The sequence below is a fragment of the Elephas maximus genome, chromosome 3 (assembly GCF_024166365.1).
Source record: "Elephas maximus indicus isolate mEleMax1 chromosome 3, mEleMax1 primary haplotype, whole genome shotgun sequence".
NCBI lineage: Eukaryota > Metazoa > Chordata > Mammalia > Proboscidea > Elephantidae > Elephas > Elephas maximus.
This window is the reverse complement of record NC_064821.1, coordinates 160,570,480-160,589,587: the sequence shown is the minus strand read 5'-3', so window position 1 is coordinate 160,589,587 and position 19,108 is coordinate 160,570,480. Positions and strand designations below refer to the sequence as shown.

Sequence of the window (19,108 nt, the reverse complement as noted above, 5' to 3'; positions counted from 1 at the left end):
TTGGCATGAAAAAGCATGCTAAGTGTCAAAGATCACTACCACTAATATAATAAGTACAGTTAACAGAGAATAGCATTGACTCTTTAATGCAGAAAAATGCCATCATCATTACTACAATACGCTGACACAGCCTGTCCCAGAGTCAACCCCACTCCTCGACTATGTAAAGAGTCAATGAAACTGTCCAGCTGCTGTGAATTTAAAGCCTTCTTAAATCAAAAGAGACAAGCAGGGCAACATAAATAAAAGGAAAGGCAAGTAATGAAAAAGCATTCTAGTTTCTGCTACAAAAAGAAACACCTACCCAAAGGCAAAGAAAGGGCTCGGTCTTAGAAATATTGCCTAAGGCAAAAAGACTAATATATTTCTCCAAATATTTATCTGTATTTTTTAATCTAGGAATCAAGCTGGTCTTTGAGGGTCAGATTCTTCGAACTATCAGACTTCAAGAAATGTTGAATATTTTACAAGTAAATTTCTTTTAGGTTTCCAGTTCATTGATGTTCGAAGTTCCACTCATTAGGCTATATTCTCAGTGTCTACTTTACCCTTCAATTAATTATCTCTCTTCCGTATGTATGAAATGCTGATAGACATCATCTTCCCCTAATTATTCAGGTATTTCAGATATATTCTTGCTGATATTTCATATCCTTAAAACTGAGTTTTGGTGGGGTTTTGTTTAAAGCTTTGAACACAGCTTCTGATTATTGACTTTTCTTTAAACCTAACTGCTTAACTTCTATATAAGCATAGGGAGAGAAGGTGCAAGACTACAGGGCAAGTAGGAGGAGGAGGGTAGAGGAGAACAGGTGGCAAAAATCCTTTCAGTGCGAAGTCACTGGAAGGTACCATGGTATCCCTTCCTGGAGAAAACAAGTTTTTCCTTTTAAGATGAAACTTAAGTTGCCTATCCTTCTCCCTAGGTAATACATTTCCAGAGTTCTCTTCAGTCCTGCATACCAAGAATGAAGTGAGAAGTTATTTCATTTTAAGTGAGAACAAGTATTCCTTCCTTATAAATGACAATAGGGATACCCTGAGGTTCTTCTCAGATGAGCTGCTGATAACACTGACTGGCTCTTTGTGTTGGAAAATATCCTCTGTGAACATGCTTTACTTGCACAGTTAACTTTCTAAAGTCTTCCCTGGAATCTTGGAGGCTTTAAATACACTGATGTTGGCAAACCAAGCTCTGTATTTCAAGAAGAGGTTCAGAAGAGAGGGTGTTGCATGGTGTTTATTAGCTGTTAATCTGTTAGAAGTAGGAATAGAAGACATCTCCACATAGTACCGTACATTAATGCTGAATACAGTACATGAAACTATTTGTGGAGAGAATGGGCCCAGGCAATTAGGGAGTTCAGAATAATAAGGGGATAGGCAGATAAAGCCATGCTGAGCCTTGGTGGATATAAGAAATAGATAGGCCAGGCTTAGATCTGACTGCTTTGTTTTGGAATGTTGGCTGCCCACCAGAATATCTTAGGATTCCCTTTAATGGCACAGGAGGCTCACTGCAAATGGCAGGGTCTTTATTGTTCCACATCCTCTTCCATTCTTCCCAGAAACATGTACTGATGGTGAGGACAAAATATTAACTCAAGGACAAAGAACAGTCCATTCTCATTTCATAATAAAGTGCTGGAAGACTAAACTAGCAGTAATACAGTGATATGCATGCCAGTATTATATTTACTGGAAAAACAGAAAATGTACTTTGGTTTCACTCTTACAACAGGCAAAAAGGCTGTGGCAAAGATGTTAAAAATTTTATTTAATCAGCCAATCCTTAAGCAGCAAAGAGATAGTAATCATTTAACCCAAATCTAAAATGCAGCTGAAAGGCTGAATTGTGGGATTATAAATTTAAAAGTAGGGGAGGATCTTGGGTCCCATCTACTTCTATCTCCTATGATAAACTATTGAAAGGTTATCCAGCCTCTGTTGGTGTCTTTTCCAAGGAAAATATTGAGCTTTTTTGATAGATGCATTAGAAAGTTCCTTCTGACATTGGGCTGAAGTCTCTGATGTAAATTTCACCCTCTGGTACCATTACAAAATGGGTAAATGGTGAGACTGCCAGACATTTCCCACAAGGAGTCCATTTGTCGCATCATCACCAAGGCGACCTCCCTTATCTGTTGAGAACATAATGGATGACATGCCACATATGAACACACCCATGGTCCATCCAGTTCAGTAGTCTGTCACAACAAGGGTCATTTCTATTGGGCAGGGGTGGGGGCATGACTACCAAAAAATAACAGCTAAGACCACACATTCTTGACTTTACTAATCCACTGTGGATCCATCTCACAGAGATTATCCTAGACCCTTTACTGAACCTATTTATATATTCAGAATGTTATCTCTTTTTAGAAAAACTAGCCACATTCTCTAAAAGTGTACAATGTTCAAAGCAGATGTATTTTACTAACTAAAATAAGATATTTTTGGTTCAAAGAAGTCTTCAGGGGATAGTTTTGGCTTAAGGTTTAAAGTTTAAATATTATCTCAGGGCAGCAGTTTTGAGGGCTCATCCAGCCTCAGTGGCTCCAGAAAGTCTGGAGTCCACTGGGAATTTGAAATTCTGTCTCGTGTTTTTCCCCTTTTTGATCAGGATCCTTCTATAGAATCTTTGATTGAAAATAGTAGCTGGGCACCATCTAGTTCTTCTGGTCTCATGGCAAAGGAGGCAGTCGTTCATAGAGGCAACCAGACACATATTCAATTTCCTCCTCCAAATCCTGGCTCTCCTTCTCCGTTGCTTTCGGTGAATGGAGACCAATTGTTGTACCTTGGATAGCCTTTTGCTAGCTTTTAACCCCAGCCACTATGCAACAAACTAGGAGGTAGTTCAGAGGTGCTGAGAAACAAATTAGACTAAATTGATTGGGATGTCCCCTGAAACCATGACCCTAAACCTCCAAGAAAACAAATAGCATGAGGTGTTGGCTGCAACTCGAAAGTTAGGATGGGACGCTTAGAGGGTAAATTTAAGATGATTGTGGTGGAATAGGAAACCCTGGTGGCATAGTGGTTAAGAGCTATGTCTGTTAACCAAAAGGTTGGCAGTTCTAATCCACCAGGTGCTCCTTGGAAGCTCTATGGGGCAGTTCTGCTCTCTCCTACAGGGTCGCTATGAGTTCGAATCGACTCAACAGCAGTGGGTTTGGTTTTTGTTTTTGTTTTTTTTTGGTGGTGGTGGAATAATGTGGAAAAGGATAGCGAGACTAGTAGCACAACTTGAATGTAATTAGTGTCACTGAATTGTACATGTAGAAGTCGTTGAAATGGTGTTATCTTTGGCTGTGTATACTTTCACTAAAATAAATTTTTTTTATAAATTTACACAATAATTTCTTTAAATATACTCATTTTAAATTAAAAAAAAAAAACTAACTCTATTTACTATACATCATATTTTCATTTGCCCTCAAACTCTATTAAACTTCTTTAGACAGACCTAATTGTTAGAAATTACTCGGTCTATGTATCAGGAGTTGATGAAGTACCATGGCATAGTAGGTGGTAGATAACACACCTCTCTCCACCACTAGCATGTATGCACCTCAAGGCCTTTGCATTCCGTATATTTCTATGCCCCAACCCCAGGGCCTAACACAGTACCTGGCACATGGCAGGATCGCAAAGTAGAGGAATGAATTTTTATTCTATCTTTTCTTACCGAGTCATTATTTCATAAACTGTATCCAGCATCTCTATTCTAAGCCTGAGACTTTAAGAAGACAACTTCATGTAGATTTCAAGACTCTGAAGACAAGTCCTCCAGTATTAGACATTTGGGAATTGTTTCTATAGCTCACTGTGCCTTTCTTGACTCAGGTCTCAGAGAAGTTTCAGTTTTCCTTTTATTTCTTCCATTCCCGCAATGGAATTTCTGACCTTCAGCAGAATATGAGTCCCATAGCAGAGGCCAAGCATTTCTACCCCTCATTTTCTCTTACAAGAGTCCTTGCCAACTACACATGAACATCTTCAACCACCTAGATGTCTATTCAAACTTTATCCTGTGCTATACATTATTTACTTATTCATCATCATGTTATCCTACTTTTGCAAAATTTTAAAATATCAAGGTTCTTACAAAGCAAATTCAGTGTCTAAGAGAACAGATGAAAAAAGTGGTCTTAGGTGTTTGCATGTCATTAATATGTTCCACATGGAGGGCCTCTCTGGGTCTGCTATGCACCAGAGGCCTGATGTCATCTCTGAGGTTTATAATCAGAGATGATCAAATTGGCAAGTGTCCCTCTTTGCTTGCTTTTCCCTGTTTGCTCCAGTGACAACAGAAGCCTTCTCTAAACCCCCTTTGTTGGGCCCTTTAGCTGTAATCACCTCTCTGATTTCCAGGCCTCTTCTCTTTAGACTTTTCAGCCTACTCACTGGCCAAACCAACAGAATGAAGGGGAGGGTGGGAGAGGAAGTGAGCCAAAGAGCTCTTCTGCAAATTGATGATGCCTCGAGATTAACTGTTTTGGAAAAGTAGCCAGACTGTAAGAAAATATCCTTCCAGCCTCCTTATCCCCAATAATAATAATAATAATGTGGGATCATCCCTCTGGAGCTGAAAAAATACTTGATAATTACAACAACATTTATGATCCAGGGTAGCATACCAATGCATAGCTTCTGCTTTTAATTTGTCTTATAAGAGGGAGTTAATGTACATGTTTCCTTCATTTATTTTCTCTTTAGTTCTGACTTTCTTACTCAGTTTTAACTCTTCCCCACACTATTTGCTGCTGACAAGGGTAACACAAGGAGCATATGCTATAGTTTGATAAGGCCAGTAGTCATCTCTCAATAGAAGATAGTCAAGGACTAAGGGAAGCCTACTGAGACAAGGGTCTCAAAGTACGTAGTAAATAACCAATTAGGAAAACAATTATTCATTTATTCAACAACTATATGCTGGGTTCAGGAGATATGACGGCAAAACACACAAAAAATAAATACAGGATCTCTACCCTTCAGGGGATTCCTAATCAATAAAAAGAGAACAACATATAAATATGGAGCCCTGGTGGTGCAGTGGTTAAGAGATGGGCTGCTAACTATAAGGTCAGCAGTTCGAATCTACAAGCCGCTCCTGGGAAAAAGAGAACAATATATAGATGACTAATTTCTGAGCTGTGTGATAAATGCTACACTGGAGACACGTAGAAGATACCATGGATCACTGAGCAAGGAGTACTTAATACACCAGGAAAACTTGAGGAAGAGGCCTTAAAAGGCGAGTTGCTTAAGCTTAATATTAAAGGGTACTCAGCAATTTTTCACAGACAAGAGGCAGGAAGGGCTTTCCTGGTATAGTTAACAGTATGTGCAAAGACCTGTAGATGTGGAAGAGAAAGCATTTTGAGGGAGCTGAAAATACTTCAGGGTGGCTAGAACTCAGAGTTCAAGATGGGAGGGTGGACATCATGGGCCTTTATTCCATGTTAAGTGCTTGCATTTTGTCCCATGGGTGGTGCTGTGTCCCTGTCTCCTTTCCTTTCCCTTCTTTGTGTACTATTTGAAAAGGCACACAACTGGAATACATAATATATGTTGAAATACCATATCTCAGCTTCATAATCCTCTTTCTTAGACTGTTCTTGCTCCATTAAAGTGAGGTCAAACCTTCAACACTTTCTTCTCCTTCAGTGGACCTGGAATTGGCTCCTACATTCAGATTACTCAGGATATGTATTGTCTTGGGATATTCCAAAAGACCTCCCAACCCATTAACCTATTGTCATCAAGTCGATTCCGACTCATAGCAACCCTACAGGACAGAGTAGAACTGCCCCATACGGTTTCCAAGGAGCACCTGGTGGATTTGAATTGCCAACCTTTTTTGTTAGCAGCGGTAGCTCTTAACCACTACACCACCAGGGTTTCCTCACTATGACACCAGGGTCTGCAAATTGGCTAAAAGCCATCATTCAATTAGTCTCACGGAATTGAACATGTGAAAAATGTTGGATTGGCAAATATTTTGTTATCTCTATATTTACAACAATTAAAAAAGCAAACAAAAAAAACTGGCTTTAGGTGGTGTTATAAGTATATTTACATGATGAGGAGGCTGTCCTTCATATATCTTACATCCTCCCTTGGAATCTGAGTAGGTAGTAAAAGCAGTCTACAAGGAGTTTTCATTGCCTCAAGAAGTATAATACAAATCCATGATAACACAAAGCAGGCTAAAATATTAAGTTTCTATACGTTTGACTAGAATGGCCTAACTTTAATTTGGTAATACTAAAGTCACACAAGAGACAAATTAGACTAGTGCTAAAGATCATGGGCTCTGGGGATAGAATGGCTGGTTCAAATTGCGACTCTGCTTCTTAGTAGTGAAACCTTGGCCAAGTTATATAACCCGTTCATGCATAAGATAGAGACAATTAAATATTTCCTCCTAATTGTTGCTTAATAAATGCCAATTGATTAAAGACAAGACCTATCAAAACAAGAGAGAAATCATAACGAAAGGCTGGGAGGCCATTGGTCTAACTCAAGTAAAAGAAACCCAACTACTCAGCTCAGGTTGTAACCTGTGATAGAAGACAACATTCTTACTTCACTGGAATTCAAATCTATGTCAGTCCTCTGGCTCGGGGTTAAATGTGAAGAGAGATGTATCTTACCTAATTCCATTCCTCACTCTTCCCTCAAAGAACCGAAAACGCGTCCCTCAAGTCCCTGTAGGCCTCATTATCTTGCAGATATTTCAGACTCCAATATGTTAGCCATTAAAAAGACGTTATCCCATTTGATGACACCATTGCTGGGCAAGAGCCATAGATAATAAAACAGTTGCCAACTTTCCCTGGCAAATCCATATGGCCAAGAAGACAATGATGGAAAAAGCTCATGACAGGAGAGGGAGAACAAATAACAAAGCAGAGAAATATGTTAAATACCACTAGAAGACTGTAAGCCAAGGGGACATGATAAACAGCTATGGCCTAGATGGAGAAGGGGATCCAGCTGGACCATGCTGCCAGAATCCTGTATGGGTTCGGCTACCTTGAACTCTGGATGCAGTGGCGCATGAGGGGAGAGGCCAAAGCTGATTACATCCACAGATCTGCTAAATGGCAGAAGCCACCCTGCCAGGGATAACAAAAGAGTATGTAAAATCTGTGGGGGCTAGTGATATTACCAGGAAAGAGCAGGATGAGATTGACTCGAAAAACATGGCCAATGGCTCTAGGCAGAACAAATGAAAATACTGAAATTGAAAGTGAGGGAGACACTTGGCAAGGCATACTGGTTGAAAGAAGGCAAGTGGTCAGTTCATTGGCTCTAAGCTTGTTGCATGAGCCTTTAAGACTGAGAGGGAGCCGGAGGTGGATGAGGGCAAGTTGTCTGCTGACTGGTAAGCTGTGCTTAACAGGGGAGAGTGAAATCGTTCTCTGGGTGCTGTCATTGGCCACATTTGCAAATTCTAAAAGCTAGTAGCTCACCATATTCAGTTTTGGGGGAAAAAAAGCCAGTTACTGTCAAGTCAATTACAACTCATGGGCACCCCACGTGTGTCAAAGTAGAACTGTGCTCCACGGAGTTTTCAACGGCTGATTTCTCAGACATAGATCACAAGGCCTTTCTCTGGAGGCACCACTGGGTGGACTGAAACCTCCAACCTTTCTGTTAGCAGCCAAGAGTGTTGACTGTTTATACCACCCACGGACTCTGTATTCAGTTTCCGTCAGTAAAATGGGGTAAACTGCATGATACCAATCAACTAACTGGTAAAAATGGACAACCTGGATGACAGAAATAATTATTCCTATTATTTGTACACTTATCACTTGAATGGCTAGAAATAAACTGTGAGGTTGAACTGTATGAAATGTTAGCATTCTACCATTTTTTACCTGCAAATATAGTAATTTTATATGTTCAACTTAATAGGTAAGTAAGGGTGTAGACAAGATTTGAGTTACTTGATTACAATAGAGAGAACTCTATTAACAGATTTTAACTGAAATCCACCCTGCACCCTTCCTTCCCCCTCCCAAGGACAAGTTTTTTCTCTCAGATCTAAGCAAAGACAAACTGGTCCTGGGGCTAATTTATAACTGACTTTCTCTTCTCCCTCCTTTTACTTCTATGAACATTACTTAAAAAAAACAGTTGCTGTTGAGTTGATTCTGGCTCCTGGCAACCTCATGTGTGTCAGAGTAGAACTATATTCTACAGGGTTTTTAATGGCTGATTTTTCAAAAGTAGATCACCAAGCCTTTTTTTCTGAGGCTCCTCTGGGTGGACTCAAACCTCCAACCTTTCAGTCAGCAGCTGAGCATGTTAACAGTTTGGAGCACCCAGGGTCTTCCTGACATTACTTAAGCACTCTTATTCCTCATCTCACAGTCCTCTTTCTGGATGCGTGCTCCTCTTTCTATTGGGTATTCTGAGGGGGTGCTGGGCCTCTGACAAAGGGATCCTGTCTGCACCCCAGAGAGGTGATTCTTCACCCTGTGAACTTAGCCTTGGGACAGCAGCTACTTAACAGGGGGTCACAGGAAAACCCTTTTCTCCCAAATATCTTCCTCACTGTCATTAGAGATTAATTCCTTCCATTGGATTAAATATTTATTAACCTCTTTAAGCATCCTCTTTAAGCAAGCAAATACATCCATTCCTGTAACACAGTTAACGGCTCTGTTTGTAGATCACTGTCCCCTAAAACACTATGTAAGCAGGCATTGGACACCAAGAAGGACTGCCACGAGTCACATTCTCAGAAAACAGCAGTACTGGCTGGAAACACTCTGAGAATGAGCTCAGACTCAAATTTCCTCTTCCACCTCTTCCTGCTGGCCCTATTGTGTTTTTAGTGAGAGGTAACCCGTTAACACTATTCATATAAATCATATTAAACCTCTCTCCCCATGATGCCAGGCTTGAATCTGGCTCCTTTCTGACGGTTCCTGAGCTGTGCAATTTGACTTTCCTGGCTCAGGCCTCCAAGGGTGGACTCCACTGAGAAAAACACACCCTCCTAAGAAAAATTCCTAACACAAGGTCCTTGCAACCTCTCAGCTGTACCAGTTCCCTGGGCTACAGGCATCACCCCTCCTGGGACCTATCATGGGATCAGTAGCAATGGCTAGGATGCCATGCTAGCTGGGAGCATCTGAAGGAAACCATGACATAAGAGCCAGTCCCCCTTGCAGGTGGCTTAGATGCAATGGAGGCTGGTAGTAAGGGTAAAGGCCAAGGTGAAAGATGGGATGAAGGGAGCTGACACAGAGGAACCCAGAAGCTTGCATTCCATGGTATTTTTTAAGACAAGTTCATATAACCCCTCATTCCCCAGACAGACCATAATTTTAATCCTCTCCTTTTTATGTATGTGTTTGCTTTGGAGGAGGTCCCTGGGAATTATATAAAATTCCCAAAGCTGACTTGGGCTTTTGATAAAATCTTGGCAGCCACCTTGAACAGAAGCTTTCACATTCGATGTCAGAGGAGAGACCCACAGAGTCCCTTTTCGTTCCTTTGGCGACCCCTTACGCCCTTTAACATGCAGGCCCTCTGTAGTTGCCATCCCCCTCTAGCTGGGCACAGCGGGCTGATGAACCTCCTAAGCCCCTCCTGGACAGTGAGACTCAGTGCAAGGATTCCTGCTTCTTTCTTCATCTTCATGACCCTTCCCTTCTGCCTGGAATGGGATCCCCATTGGGTAACCACGCCAAAGACATGATTTCACCTCTTGGTTCACCACTGGGAGACCTTTCTCAACCAAACCTCATTCTGCTTTTAGCTCGGCTTCTGGGAACCCCTTCTTTGCTGAGGCTCACAGAATCTGAAAAATGCTAGGTGACCTCCTTCTCCAGGAAGCCAAAAAACAGAGTCATCCCCACTATCCTGAACCAGCTAAGATGGTCTGAGGGGGTGTGTGCTGAATCTCCTCTTAGGCTAAATCCGATTCTTACAGCGGTAATCAATCTCAGAATTGAATCAAATTTGCCCTTCATCTTTCAAACTAAGCCTATTTACAGATTCGTTCTTTATTTCCTTCTTCTTTGGTGTCCAAAACTAGCTCTCCGCTGTTGCTCTGTCTCCCCATCCTTGGCTAAGACTTTCTCACTGTAGAGTGTCTAGCTTTTAATTTCTCTAGCACTAATCACTTTTGTTTTCTGTTTCGTATCTAAACACTTAACTATTTTCTTCTGTATACCTTTCACTATGGAGAAAACCTAAGAATAGAAACATGAAAAGACATGGTCCCAGTCCTCAAGGAGCTTACAGTCTAGCAGAAGCCAGAGCCTGGGAGCACATACCTGAGGCAAACAATCTCATACTGAGGGGATCTATTTTATTCCTCCAGGAACAGGGTGATATTACTGTCTCTCCTAGTAGGAAAAATTTTCCAAGTAACCCTGGTATCGTGCTCTTGGGCTAGGCCTGATTAGAGATGAACATATACTGACCTCACCCAAAACCAGATTTGAGCCACATAATTTCTGAGCGATCTAGAAGTTGTGACAATTTAGAAATAAACACAATTTCTCTCCCATTGCAGAGACAACACCTGGAAGCAAAATCTGTCAGTGTCTCCACTCTGAAATGTCCTGCCACCTACTACTCTTCCCCACAATATGAACACACACACGTACACACACTCACACATGTACACTCATATTTACACGTACACACACACACAAACACGCTCACATGTACATACACATACACACACATATACACACATACACACACTCAGACACACATACACACTCACACGTACACAGTCAAACACATACACGCACTCACACACACACTCCCAGTGAAGACTTCTAACCAGGTGCCTAATCACATGGGAATGGAAAGCAGCAGCTCTATCAGTCAAGAAAACTTCTCACACTGAAGCTTGTGAACAACACTTCCTAAAGAGGCAGGCAGTGTTGTGCCAGGCTGTCAGGATGGTGACACCCAGGCCTGACACCAGGTACCCACTGGGCCTCCTGCTGGGGTTCTGGAAGACACAATGATTGTCTCCCCTTATCCTCATCTGAGCTCAGAATCAATTTTGAGAAACGCACAGAGACCTCACAAAATAGAGACCAAAATGTCCACTTTACTGCTAACAAAGGTGTCTGGAGACAATGGCATAGGTGTGAAGGCTGGATGAGCTAGCTAGAACTCCCCTGAAATAAGTTCACTCCCCAAAACTCCTGGCCCCTTCTGCTAAGCTTACCACCCAGTGGCAAGACAGCCTGGAAGGTACACTCTCTGCGGGCAAACAGGTCCTGATGGGCCCCTTCTCCCAGACTCAGAAACGAGACCAGTCACTCCAGTTCCCAGTGAGAAGAATGAGAAGGGCATGGGGCTAGAAGCCAGGAGGACTTCTACATGGATATCTCTTTATGTGAAAATATGCACAATGGGAAAGAAGTCTCCTCCTCCACAGCTCCCTCCAGCATTCTTTTCTACACTTAAGGGGGCACTGCTGAAGCTTGGTACTCTGATGGCACTGCTGTGAGTGGCTTTCAGACTAAGAAAGACCCACATGAGCATTTTAAGGGGGTGCGCTGGGTGAATGTGTCCTTCCTATCACACCTCCCTTCCGGAGCCTCCGGGTATGCTGGGATAGATTGAGATCGACAAACCCGAACGTGTTTTGGTTTGAGGTTTGGCAAATTCTGTAACTCCAAAGTATTCCACAAATGTTTTGTGTTCTGCAAAACCAAAAAACATTGGCCAAGCACTTTCCCCCTAATTTTTAAGCCCATGTGTTTTTAAAGGAAATGTAATCCGTATGTTTTGGGTACATTTATATGCAACTCATCAAACCATGCCCTCTGTATGAGTCACTAGATGTCTAAAATGCATTGGGAAGATCTTAGATTTTTAAGAACTCTCCGTTAGCACAATAAGGGCAATAGATTAGGCGCTGGTTGGAAAGTGGTAAACTGGATTCTAAGGCTGGCACAGAGCCACCAGTTCCCTGAAAATTTGTAAAAAAAAAAAAAAAAATACATATATATATATGTATATATCCTCACCCATCAATTTTTCCCATCTGCAAATGGTAGTAATTACTCCTGCCCTCGACAGATCCTGCAGGCAACTAGTGAGAAGTAATGTGTAATTAGCAGGTAATTCTGAGCTTTTAAGGAGCTCTGGTAGTGCAGTGGAAATCCTGGTGGTGTAGTGGTTAAGTGCTATGGCTGCTAACCAAAGGGTCGGCAGTTCGAATCCTCCAGGTGCTCCTTGGAAACTCTATGGGGCAGCTCTACTCTGTCCTATAGGGTTGCTACGAGTTGGAATCGACTCAACGGCACTGTGTTTGGGTTTTTTTGGGGGGGGCGGGTAGTGCAGTGGTTTAAGTGCTTGGCTGTTAACCGAGCAGTTGGTGGTTCAAACCCACCAGCCCATCTTTGGGAGACAGATGTGGCAGTCTGCTTCCATAAAGATTACAGCCTTCGAAACCCTAGGCAGCAGTTCTACTTTGTCCTATAGCTTATGAGTCAGAATAGACTTGATGGCAATGGGTTTGGTTTGGGTTTTTTGAGCTTTTAAAAAAGAGAAATACAAGACATCTGTACTTATGCCAGGAGCCCTGATGGAGCAGTGGTTAAGAACTTGACTGCTAACCAAGAGGTGGGCAGTTCAAAGCCACCAGCCACTCCTTGGAAACCCTATAGGCCATTCAACTCTGTCTTGTAGGTCACTATGAGTTGGAATAGACTCAACGGCAATGGGTTTCGAACAAGCTTATTTTAATCTAGCTTCCTAGAGTTTTTTTCCTAGAGTACCGGAGGACAAAAGTGGCTTCTACCATTAGTAATTCATTAAATTGCCCCACTGTAACACAGGTGAGTTCAGTGTCTTTACACCACAGTCTCACCTGCTAGCGAAGTTCAGCCTGGCTTATTGTCCTCTACTAAAAAAGCCCCTCTTTATAAGGGGTTAGAGGGTAGATGAGAAAGTCATGAGGCATAGTCTTTATAAAGACAGCCTGAGAATATACAGATTGTTTTATTTGAAAAAGAGAAGGTGCTGGGTGACTTGAGTAGTGTCTTTAATAAGATAAAGGGTTTTTAGAGGAAGAGTTTTGTTCTCTATATCTTTTGAAGATAAAGTAAGTCAAGTTTAGGCTGTTATAACGATAGAGAGGAAAGAGCACTGATTTTTGAAATCAGGCAGGCACAGGTTTTAATCCCTGCTCCAGCATTTACTGTGTATCACTAGAAAAGTTGGTTAACCTCTCTGAGCCTCAGTTTTCTTATTTGTAAAATACAAATTTTGAGAATTAGGGAAAACATAAGTAAAGAGTCTAGAACATACAAGCATTCAAGTACAGAAAGTTGTTATAATTACTAACAGTACTTAAAGTCATCTGTAGGTTTTGATGGGACATAATGAAGAATTACCATCCTATCAGAAAAAAAAAAAAACATTGAAATGGGCTAGGGAGGGTCCATAGTTCTGGTTTCCTGGAGTTCTTGTGAAAAAGAACAGCCCACCGGGGCAAGACAGGCAAATAACTAGGCAGTAAGACCAGCCTTCAGGCAGGCAAAAGCCTTCTAAAGAATTGAAGAGACAGGATGACCTCAGCACTTGAACTGAGATGTCATCACAGCTTCCTGACCAGCAGCAAAGACTTCAAGACACAACGCTTTTATTCTTAAGATTAAAGGGGTGGGTTCATTTCCCAGAGCATAATTCTAATGCTGGTCAACCCCGCTCTAGATTCCAACTTTCCATTCTATGCAATGGCCCTGCACCTTCCATTTCAAGCTGCTGAGCCATGTTCCTGGGCAGGCACCATCATCTGTGGCCACTAGGGCCTCCTCAATGTTCCACAAGCACACCCAGCACACTTCTCTCTTTGCACTTGCTGGTTTCTGTCTACCTACAATCAGGTACCTGCCTGGCAGCTTCCTTCATAATAACATTCAAAGTGCCTTATCAGGGAGACCACCCCTGGCCAGTTTATAGAAGTGGCATCCACTCTTACTCTATCTCCTAACCTATTTTTCTTCTCAGCAGCTATCAATAACTGACGTATATGTTCCTTAATAACTATGCAATACATGTTACAAATGGTAAAAGTATATCCAGATGGCTATTTCCAAGGATAGTGTGATGGTTAAGGTTGTGTGTCAACTTGGCTGGGCCATGATTCTCAGTGGTTTGGCAGTTATGATGTAGTTTGGTAGCTATGTAATAATGTAATCACCTCTATGATGAGATCTGTTATGAGCAACCAATCAGTTGAAAAGGAGTTTCCTTGGGGGCGTGGCCTGCATCCAATGCAAGTGGACTTTCTGGCAAAGCTCATTGGCTCTTGCTCACTCTGGATCCTGCAGCTGGCTCCTGTTTTCCTGCTGATTGGGATTTATCAGCCTCCACAGCCTTTGAGCAAGAGGTCTGCTGTCTGACCTGCCAATCTTGGGTTTCCCAGACCCTGCAGCTATGTGGGTCAGGAGGAGTCTCCAACCTGACCCATGGACTCGGGACTTTTCAGACTGTACAACTGCATGAGCCATTTCCTTGATAAAAATCTCTCTCTCGGAATGTGCTGTCTCATTACGGGGAGAGCAGCTAGAAGTACATAGCAAGGTGTATATAACTTTTTGTATGAGAGACTGACTTGATTTGTAAACTTTCACTTACCCAGTGCCGTCAAGTCGATTCCAACTCATAGCGACCCTATAGGACAGAGTAGAACTGCTCCGTAGAGTTTCCAAGGAGCACCTGGTGGATTCGACCTGCTGACCCTTTGGTTAGCAGCTGTAAATTGTGCTTTAAACTTTCACTTAAAACACAATAAATAAATAAAAGTTTGCAAGCAGCCATCTGAGATACATCTAAAAAAAATCTCTATGTATATATGTATATAGAGAGAGAGTAAAACAATAGATAGATACATACATCCATATAGATGCATATGTAGAGAGAGATGATAAATTGATAGATGATATAGATAGACAGATGACAGATAGATAGATGCATCACTGGTTTTGCTTCTCTAGAGAACCCAGCCTAAGACAGTAGGTACCTACCAATAAGGAAGCACTTACTGAGGCCTCAACTTCAACCTTAGAAACATGACCAGAAACTCTGAAGAACAAGGACTCCAATGGGGGAAAAAGTAAAAGAAAAAGAAAACAATCTTTGTACTGCCAAGAAGAAAATAGACAAATACTGGATGCTGCTGGGGTTACAGAAGAAAAGGAAAAGAAATTGTTGAAGAACTAAAGTCAGTGGTGTTGGCCCCTGGAGACAGATAGGTGTGCCGAAAGCATAAATTCTTAACTTTTGGCCGTGAACCTCTTTGAAAATCTAAAGAAAGCTCTAGAACTCTCCCAAAAAAAAGTATACCCAGCCATCCACATACAATTTTGTTTACAATATCTGGGTGCTCACAAAAACCCTTAAATCCATCCATGGGCTCCAAGCTAAGAATCTTAAATGTCCTTGCCACATGTGGGCTACTTGCAGAAATAGCCTATCATGAATGTCCTGTCCCAAAGAATCACCATCAGGGCAGATCTGGAGGCTTCTCGATGAAAGGCCAACTTCTACCTCTGACCTCCTTACCACTAACAAGGTCCTTAATCAACCCAGAGTATAGAGTCCTGAAAAGGAGGCAACAGGAAACAGTTCACAGGCACCCTGTGGCACCTAGACCTGGAATAAGCTACTGAGGAGGAAAAGAGTGGTCCATTTGAAATGGAAGAAAAAAAAAAAAATCCCACTGCTGTCAAGTCAATTCCAACTCATAGAGACCCCACAGGACAGAGTAGAACTTCCCCATAGAGTTTCCAAGGAGCGGCTGGTGGATTTGAACAGCCAACCTTCTGGTTAGCAGCCGAGCTCTTAACCACAGTGCGACCAGGGCTCCAATGGAAGAAGAGGTATACATTTTTCACTGGATAAATTTTGGAAATAAACACCTTTTTCGTATTTTAAACAAAGAATTGTCTAACAAGAAAGCATTTGGCCTGGAAACCACATGCCTGGGTTATTGTGTGGCTCTACCATTAACTAGTTGTTTGACCCAGAATGTATTACTCAATTTCGTTATCTACAAACTGGGGGTATAAGTGAATTTTAATTTATTCAGTAGATGTGACCTTAAAAAATGTCGCAGTAAATAAAATTTGCAGAAATAATAAATGTGTTTTAAATATAAGAGTTCTAGAGCCCTGGTAGCACAGCGGTTAAGAGCTCAGCTGCTAACAAAAAGGTCAGCAGTTTGATTCCACCAGCCACTCCTTGGAAACCCTATAAGGCAGTTCTACTCTGTCCTGTAAGGTCACCGTGAGTCAGGGCTGACTCGATGGCAGCAAGTTTGGTTTTTTCGGTATAAGAGTTTTATAAAGTCTTTTCATAGATCTTTTTGTAAAGGAAATGATTTTTAGCATAAATCTGAATTCTAATATAATGCACTACATATTTCATGAAGAATTTTAAACATAATACTAGATGGTTTATCTGAAAACACTGGCAGAAAGGATACCAAAGATAATCAAATTACATCTCCCTTGTCTAGCAGTATAACTTCTGACAATCTGAGTCATCCAATTATAAAGAGATGCCCCCTAATCATTAAAAATATCCGAACAACTAAGTTTATCCACAATATAAGACACAAATATCACATTTGCTGATTCAGTGTCATTTGTATAAAATAAAAGTTTCTGATTGAATAGCCCTAGATGTAGCTGATTCTTTGGCAATTTTATAGATAACAGAAGATTTTAATTTTATATCGGAAGGAAACCACTGGAAGGATTCAGAAGGAAGAATTATCAGCCAGAAAAGCACCAGTCTTTAATGCCATTTGCAATAAGGGCTAAGAGTCCTACAAGTTTCAGCAATTCCTAAGAATTCCACTACATACAGTAACAACCTAATCACAATGACAATCATAGGTCCCCAGGAAAGGGTTCCATGGCGTATTCTATAAATCCTCTTTACTAACGCAGGAATCATCTAATACATTTTGGAAATATTTCCTAGGGCAAAAATGATTAAAATTTTTAATAAAGTTTTTGCTCTTAAAGGTAATATTTCCTGAAAAGTTTTTTGTCCACAATCCCTTGTTTCCTGATAATACAAGATAAATGAGATATCATTGTAGGTGCTTTAGATGCTACTCAGGAGAAAAAAAAAAAAGGCCCCCTTTTGGTGATAATAAATCCATAAAATTTGTTTTAAGGGACTGATTACCAAGTACTGTGTAGGAGAGAAAAAACACCACGATGGATTTGATTTGGTGATTTAGAGAGTGTGAACAAAGAATTTAGATAATTCAGCCTTTTGAAGGTTGTATTTTGATTCTCGGGTCAACACAGTGGCCCAGAATGCAGGTGTTTTTCCAAAAGCAGGACCCAGGGGCCACCAATGGGGATTGGAACAATAACGCTACGGAGACAAAAAATGTCAGTGTCTTTCCCAATTACTCTTACCTGTTCCTCCCAGAATCTCTGAATCCTTTAGCAAAAGGGTTTCGGTCGATTTTTAATCTGGTGATCTGGAAACAAACAAAAAATCATGAATTGTATTTATTTTAAGGTTCCTGAGTGATGTAAATGATTTATGCTTGACTACTAAAATTTTTTTACTAACCTAAAGGTTAGCAGTTCAAACCCACCCAGTGGTGCCGAGAGAGAAAGACCTCATGATCTGCTTCCCTAAAGATTACAGCCAAAAAAACTCTCCAGAGCAGCTGCACTCTGTAACACATGGGGTCACCATAAGTCAGGATAGATTCCACAGCAACTAGTCTGTTTGCTTGTCTGTTTTTGTATGTTTATGTCCCTGATTTCTTTTTCAGTTACTCTACAAAAATTTAACAAAAACCACTCTGTTAGTAATAGCTGTTGTTTTCATTTCGTTTCCTTTAGTTTGATATTTTAATTGGCATCTAGATGTCTGAACCACCTGACTCACTTCTCTCTAAACACCAGGGTTTGCCCATAAACTCTCTTCTGCTCACCTTCCTTAACTCAAGATGGTGATAAATCACTTGCCTAGATAAACACGGAAATGGAAACCTAGGAAATGGTGGGGTCCATGGTACATGACACACCAGAGGCACTTAACTTGATGAACATAGTATCACTGAGCAGTACATGTGAAGATTGTTGAAATGGCAAATGTTTTGTTACCTCTATATTTACCACCTTAAAAAATTAATTTTTAAAAAAGCATCATAAAGCAGCTGAAAAAATACTTGATAAGTAAATTCATGCTTGTAGATCAAATGAATAGATAAGTGAGTGCATGAATAAAGGAATGAATGAATTCAGTCAATTCAATCAGTGTAAACCTCCAGGCTGAATCAGACTACCAGTCAATCTGTCTCAATCTAAAAGATTCAAATATTGTCCATTTCACTTGGTTGTGGCTTCCCACCAGAACTCTTCATTTAATAACCTGAAATGCTCATGTAAAAGACAGAAAAAGTAGCTCAGCCTTCCCAGGATTTTGCCTAAAGGAACATCTCCAAATGTGTAACTGGATAGGACAGGATTCAGCCATTTCATCCAGGTTCCATGGCTCACAAGCAACTCAGAAGAAACAAATAGGAAGCTTCGTAAGGTTTGAGCAAACCTGGCCATCCAACTGTGTCATCTGGGCTGGAGAGGTCCTCAGGGGTCATCTGGTCTAACCTCCACTCAATGTACAAGTCCCCTTCTATGGTATCCCCCTATCATAGTCCCGTCAAAATCCACCATGGTTGTATATATCGCCCTCGTGCCTCTAGACTGGAACAAGCCTGACCAATAGATTCCATATGCGCTCTAGTGTTTCCACTTTCAGCCTGGGTCATAGGAGGCATTTTGATACCTTTGTGTCTGAACCAGATGTTACTGACTCATACATTCAAGCGATCGAGACAGCGGGTACTGGGAAGCTCAGGAAAGAAGGGAAGGCAGTCTTGACGGAATGCAATTCTAGAAATGAGGGAATCTCATTACTTAAGGCTATCTTCATATTTCCGATAATTGTAGAACTTAGCACGAGGACAGCTAAAGTTGTTTCCTGTACTGTAAATCTCTCCAAGTCCCTCTTCCATCTCACTTCCTCAGGGCGGAATTTCCCAAAGCCACAGTCTTTACAAGTC

General features: G+C 41.2%; 1 protein-coding gene across 2 annotated transcripts in view; it reads right to left on the bottom strand.

The window, feature by feature from the left end:
• TBX15 (T-box transcription factor 15) overlaps positions 1-19,108 on the bottom strand; it is a 141,801-nt gene that overhangs the window by 37,034 nt on the left and 85,659 nt on the right. For both annotated transcript variants that reach the window (XM_049879963.1, XM_049879962.1), the window contains exon 6: positions 17,448-17,512. In XM_049879963.1, the coding sequence (XP_049735920.1) occupies positions 17,448-17,512 (65 nt within the window). The remainder of the gene's footprint in view (positions 1-17,447; positions 17,513-19,108) is intronic.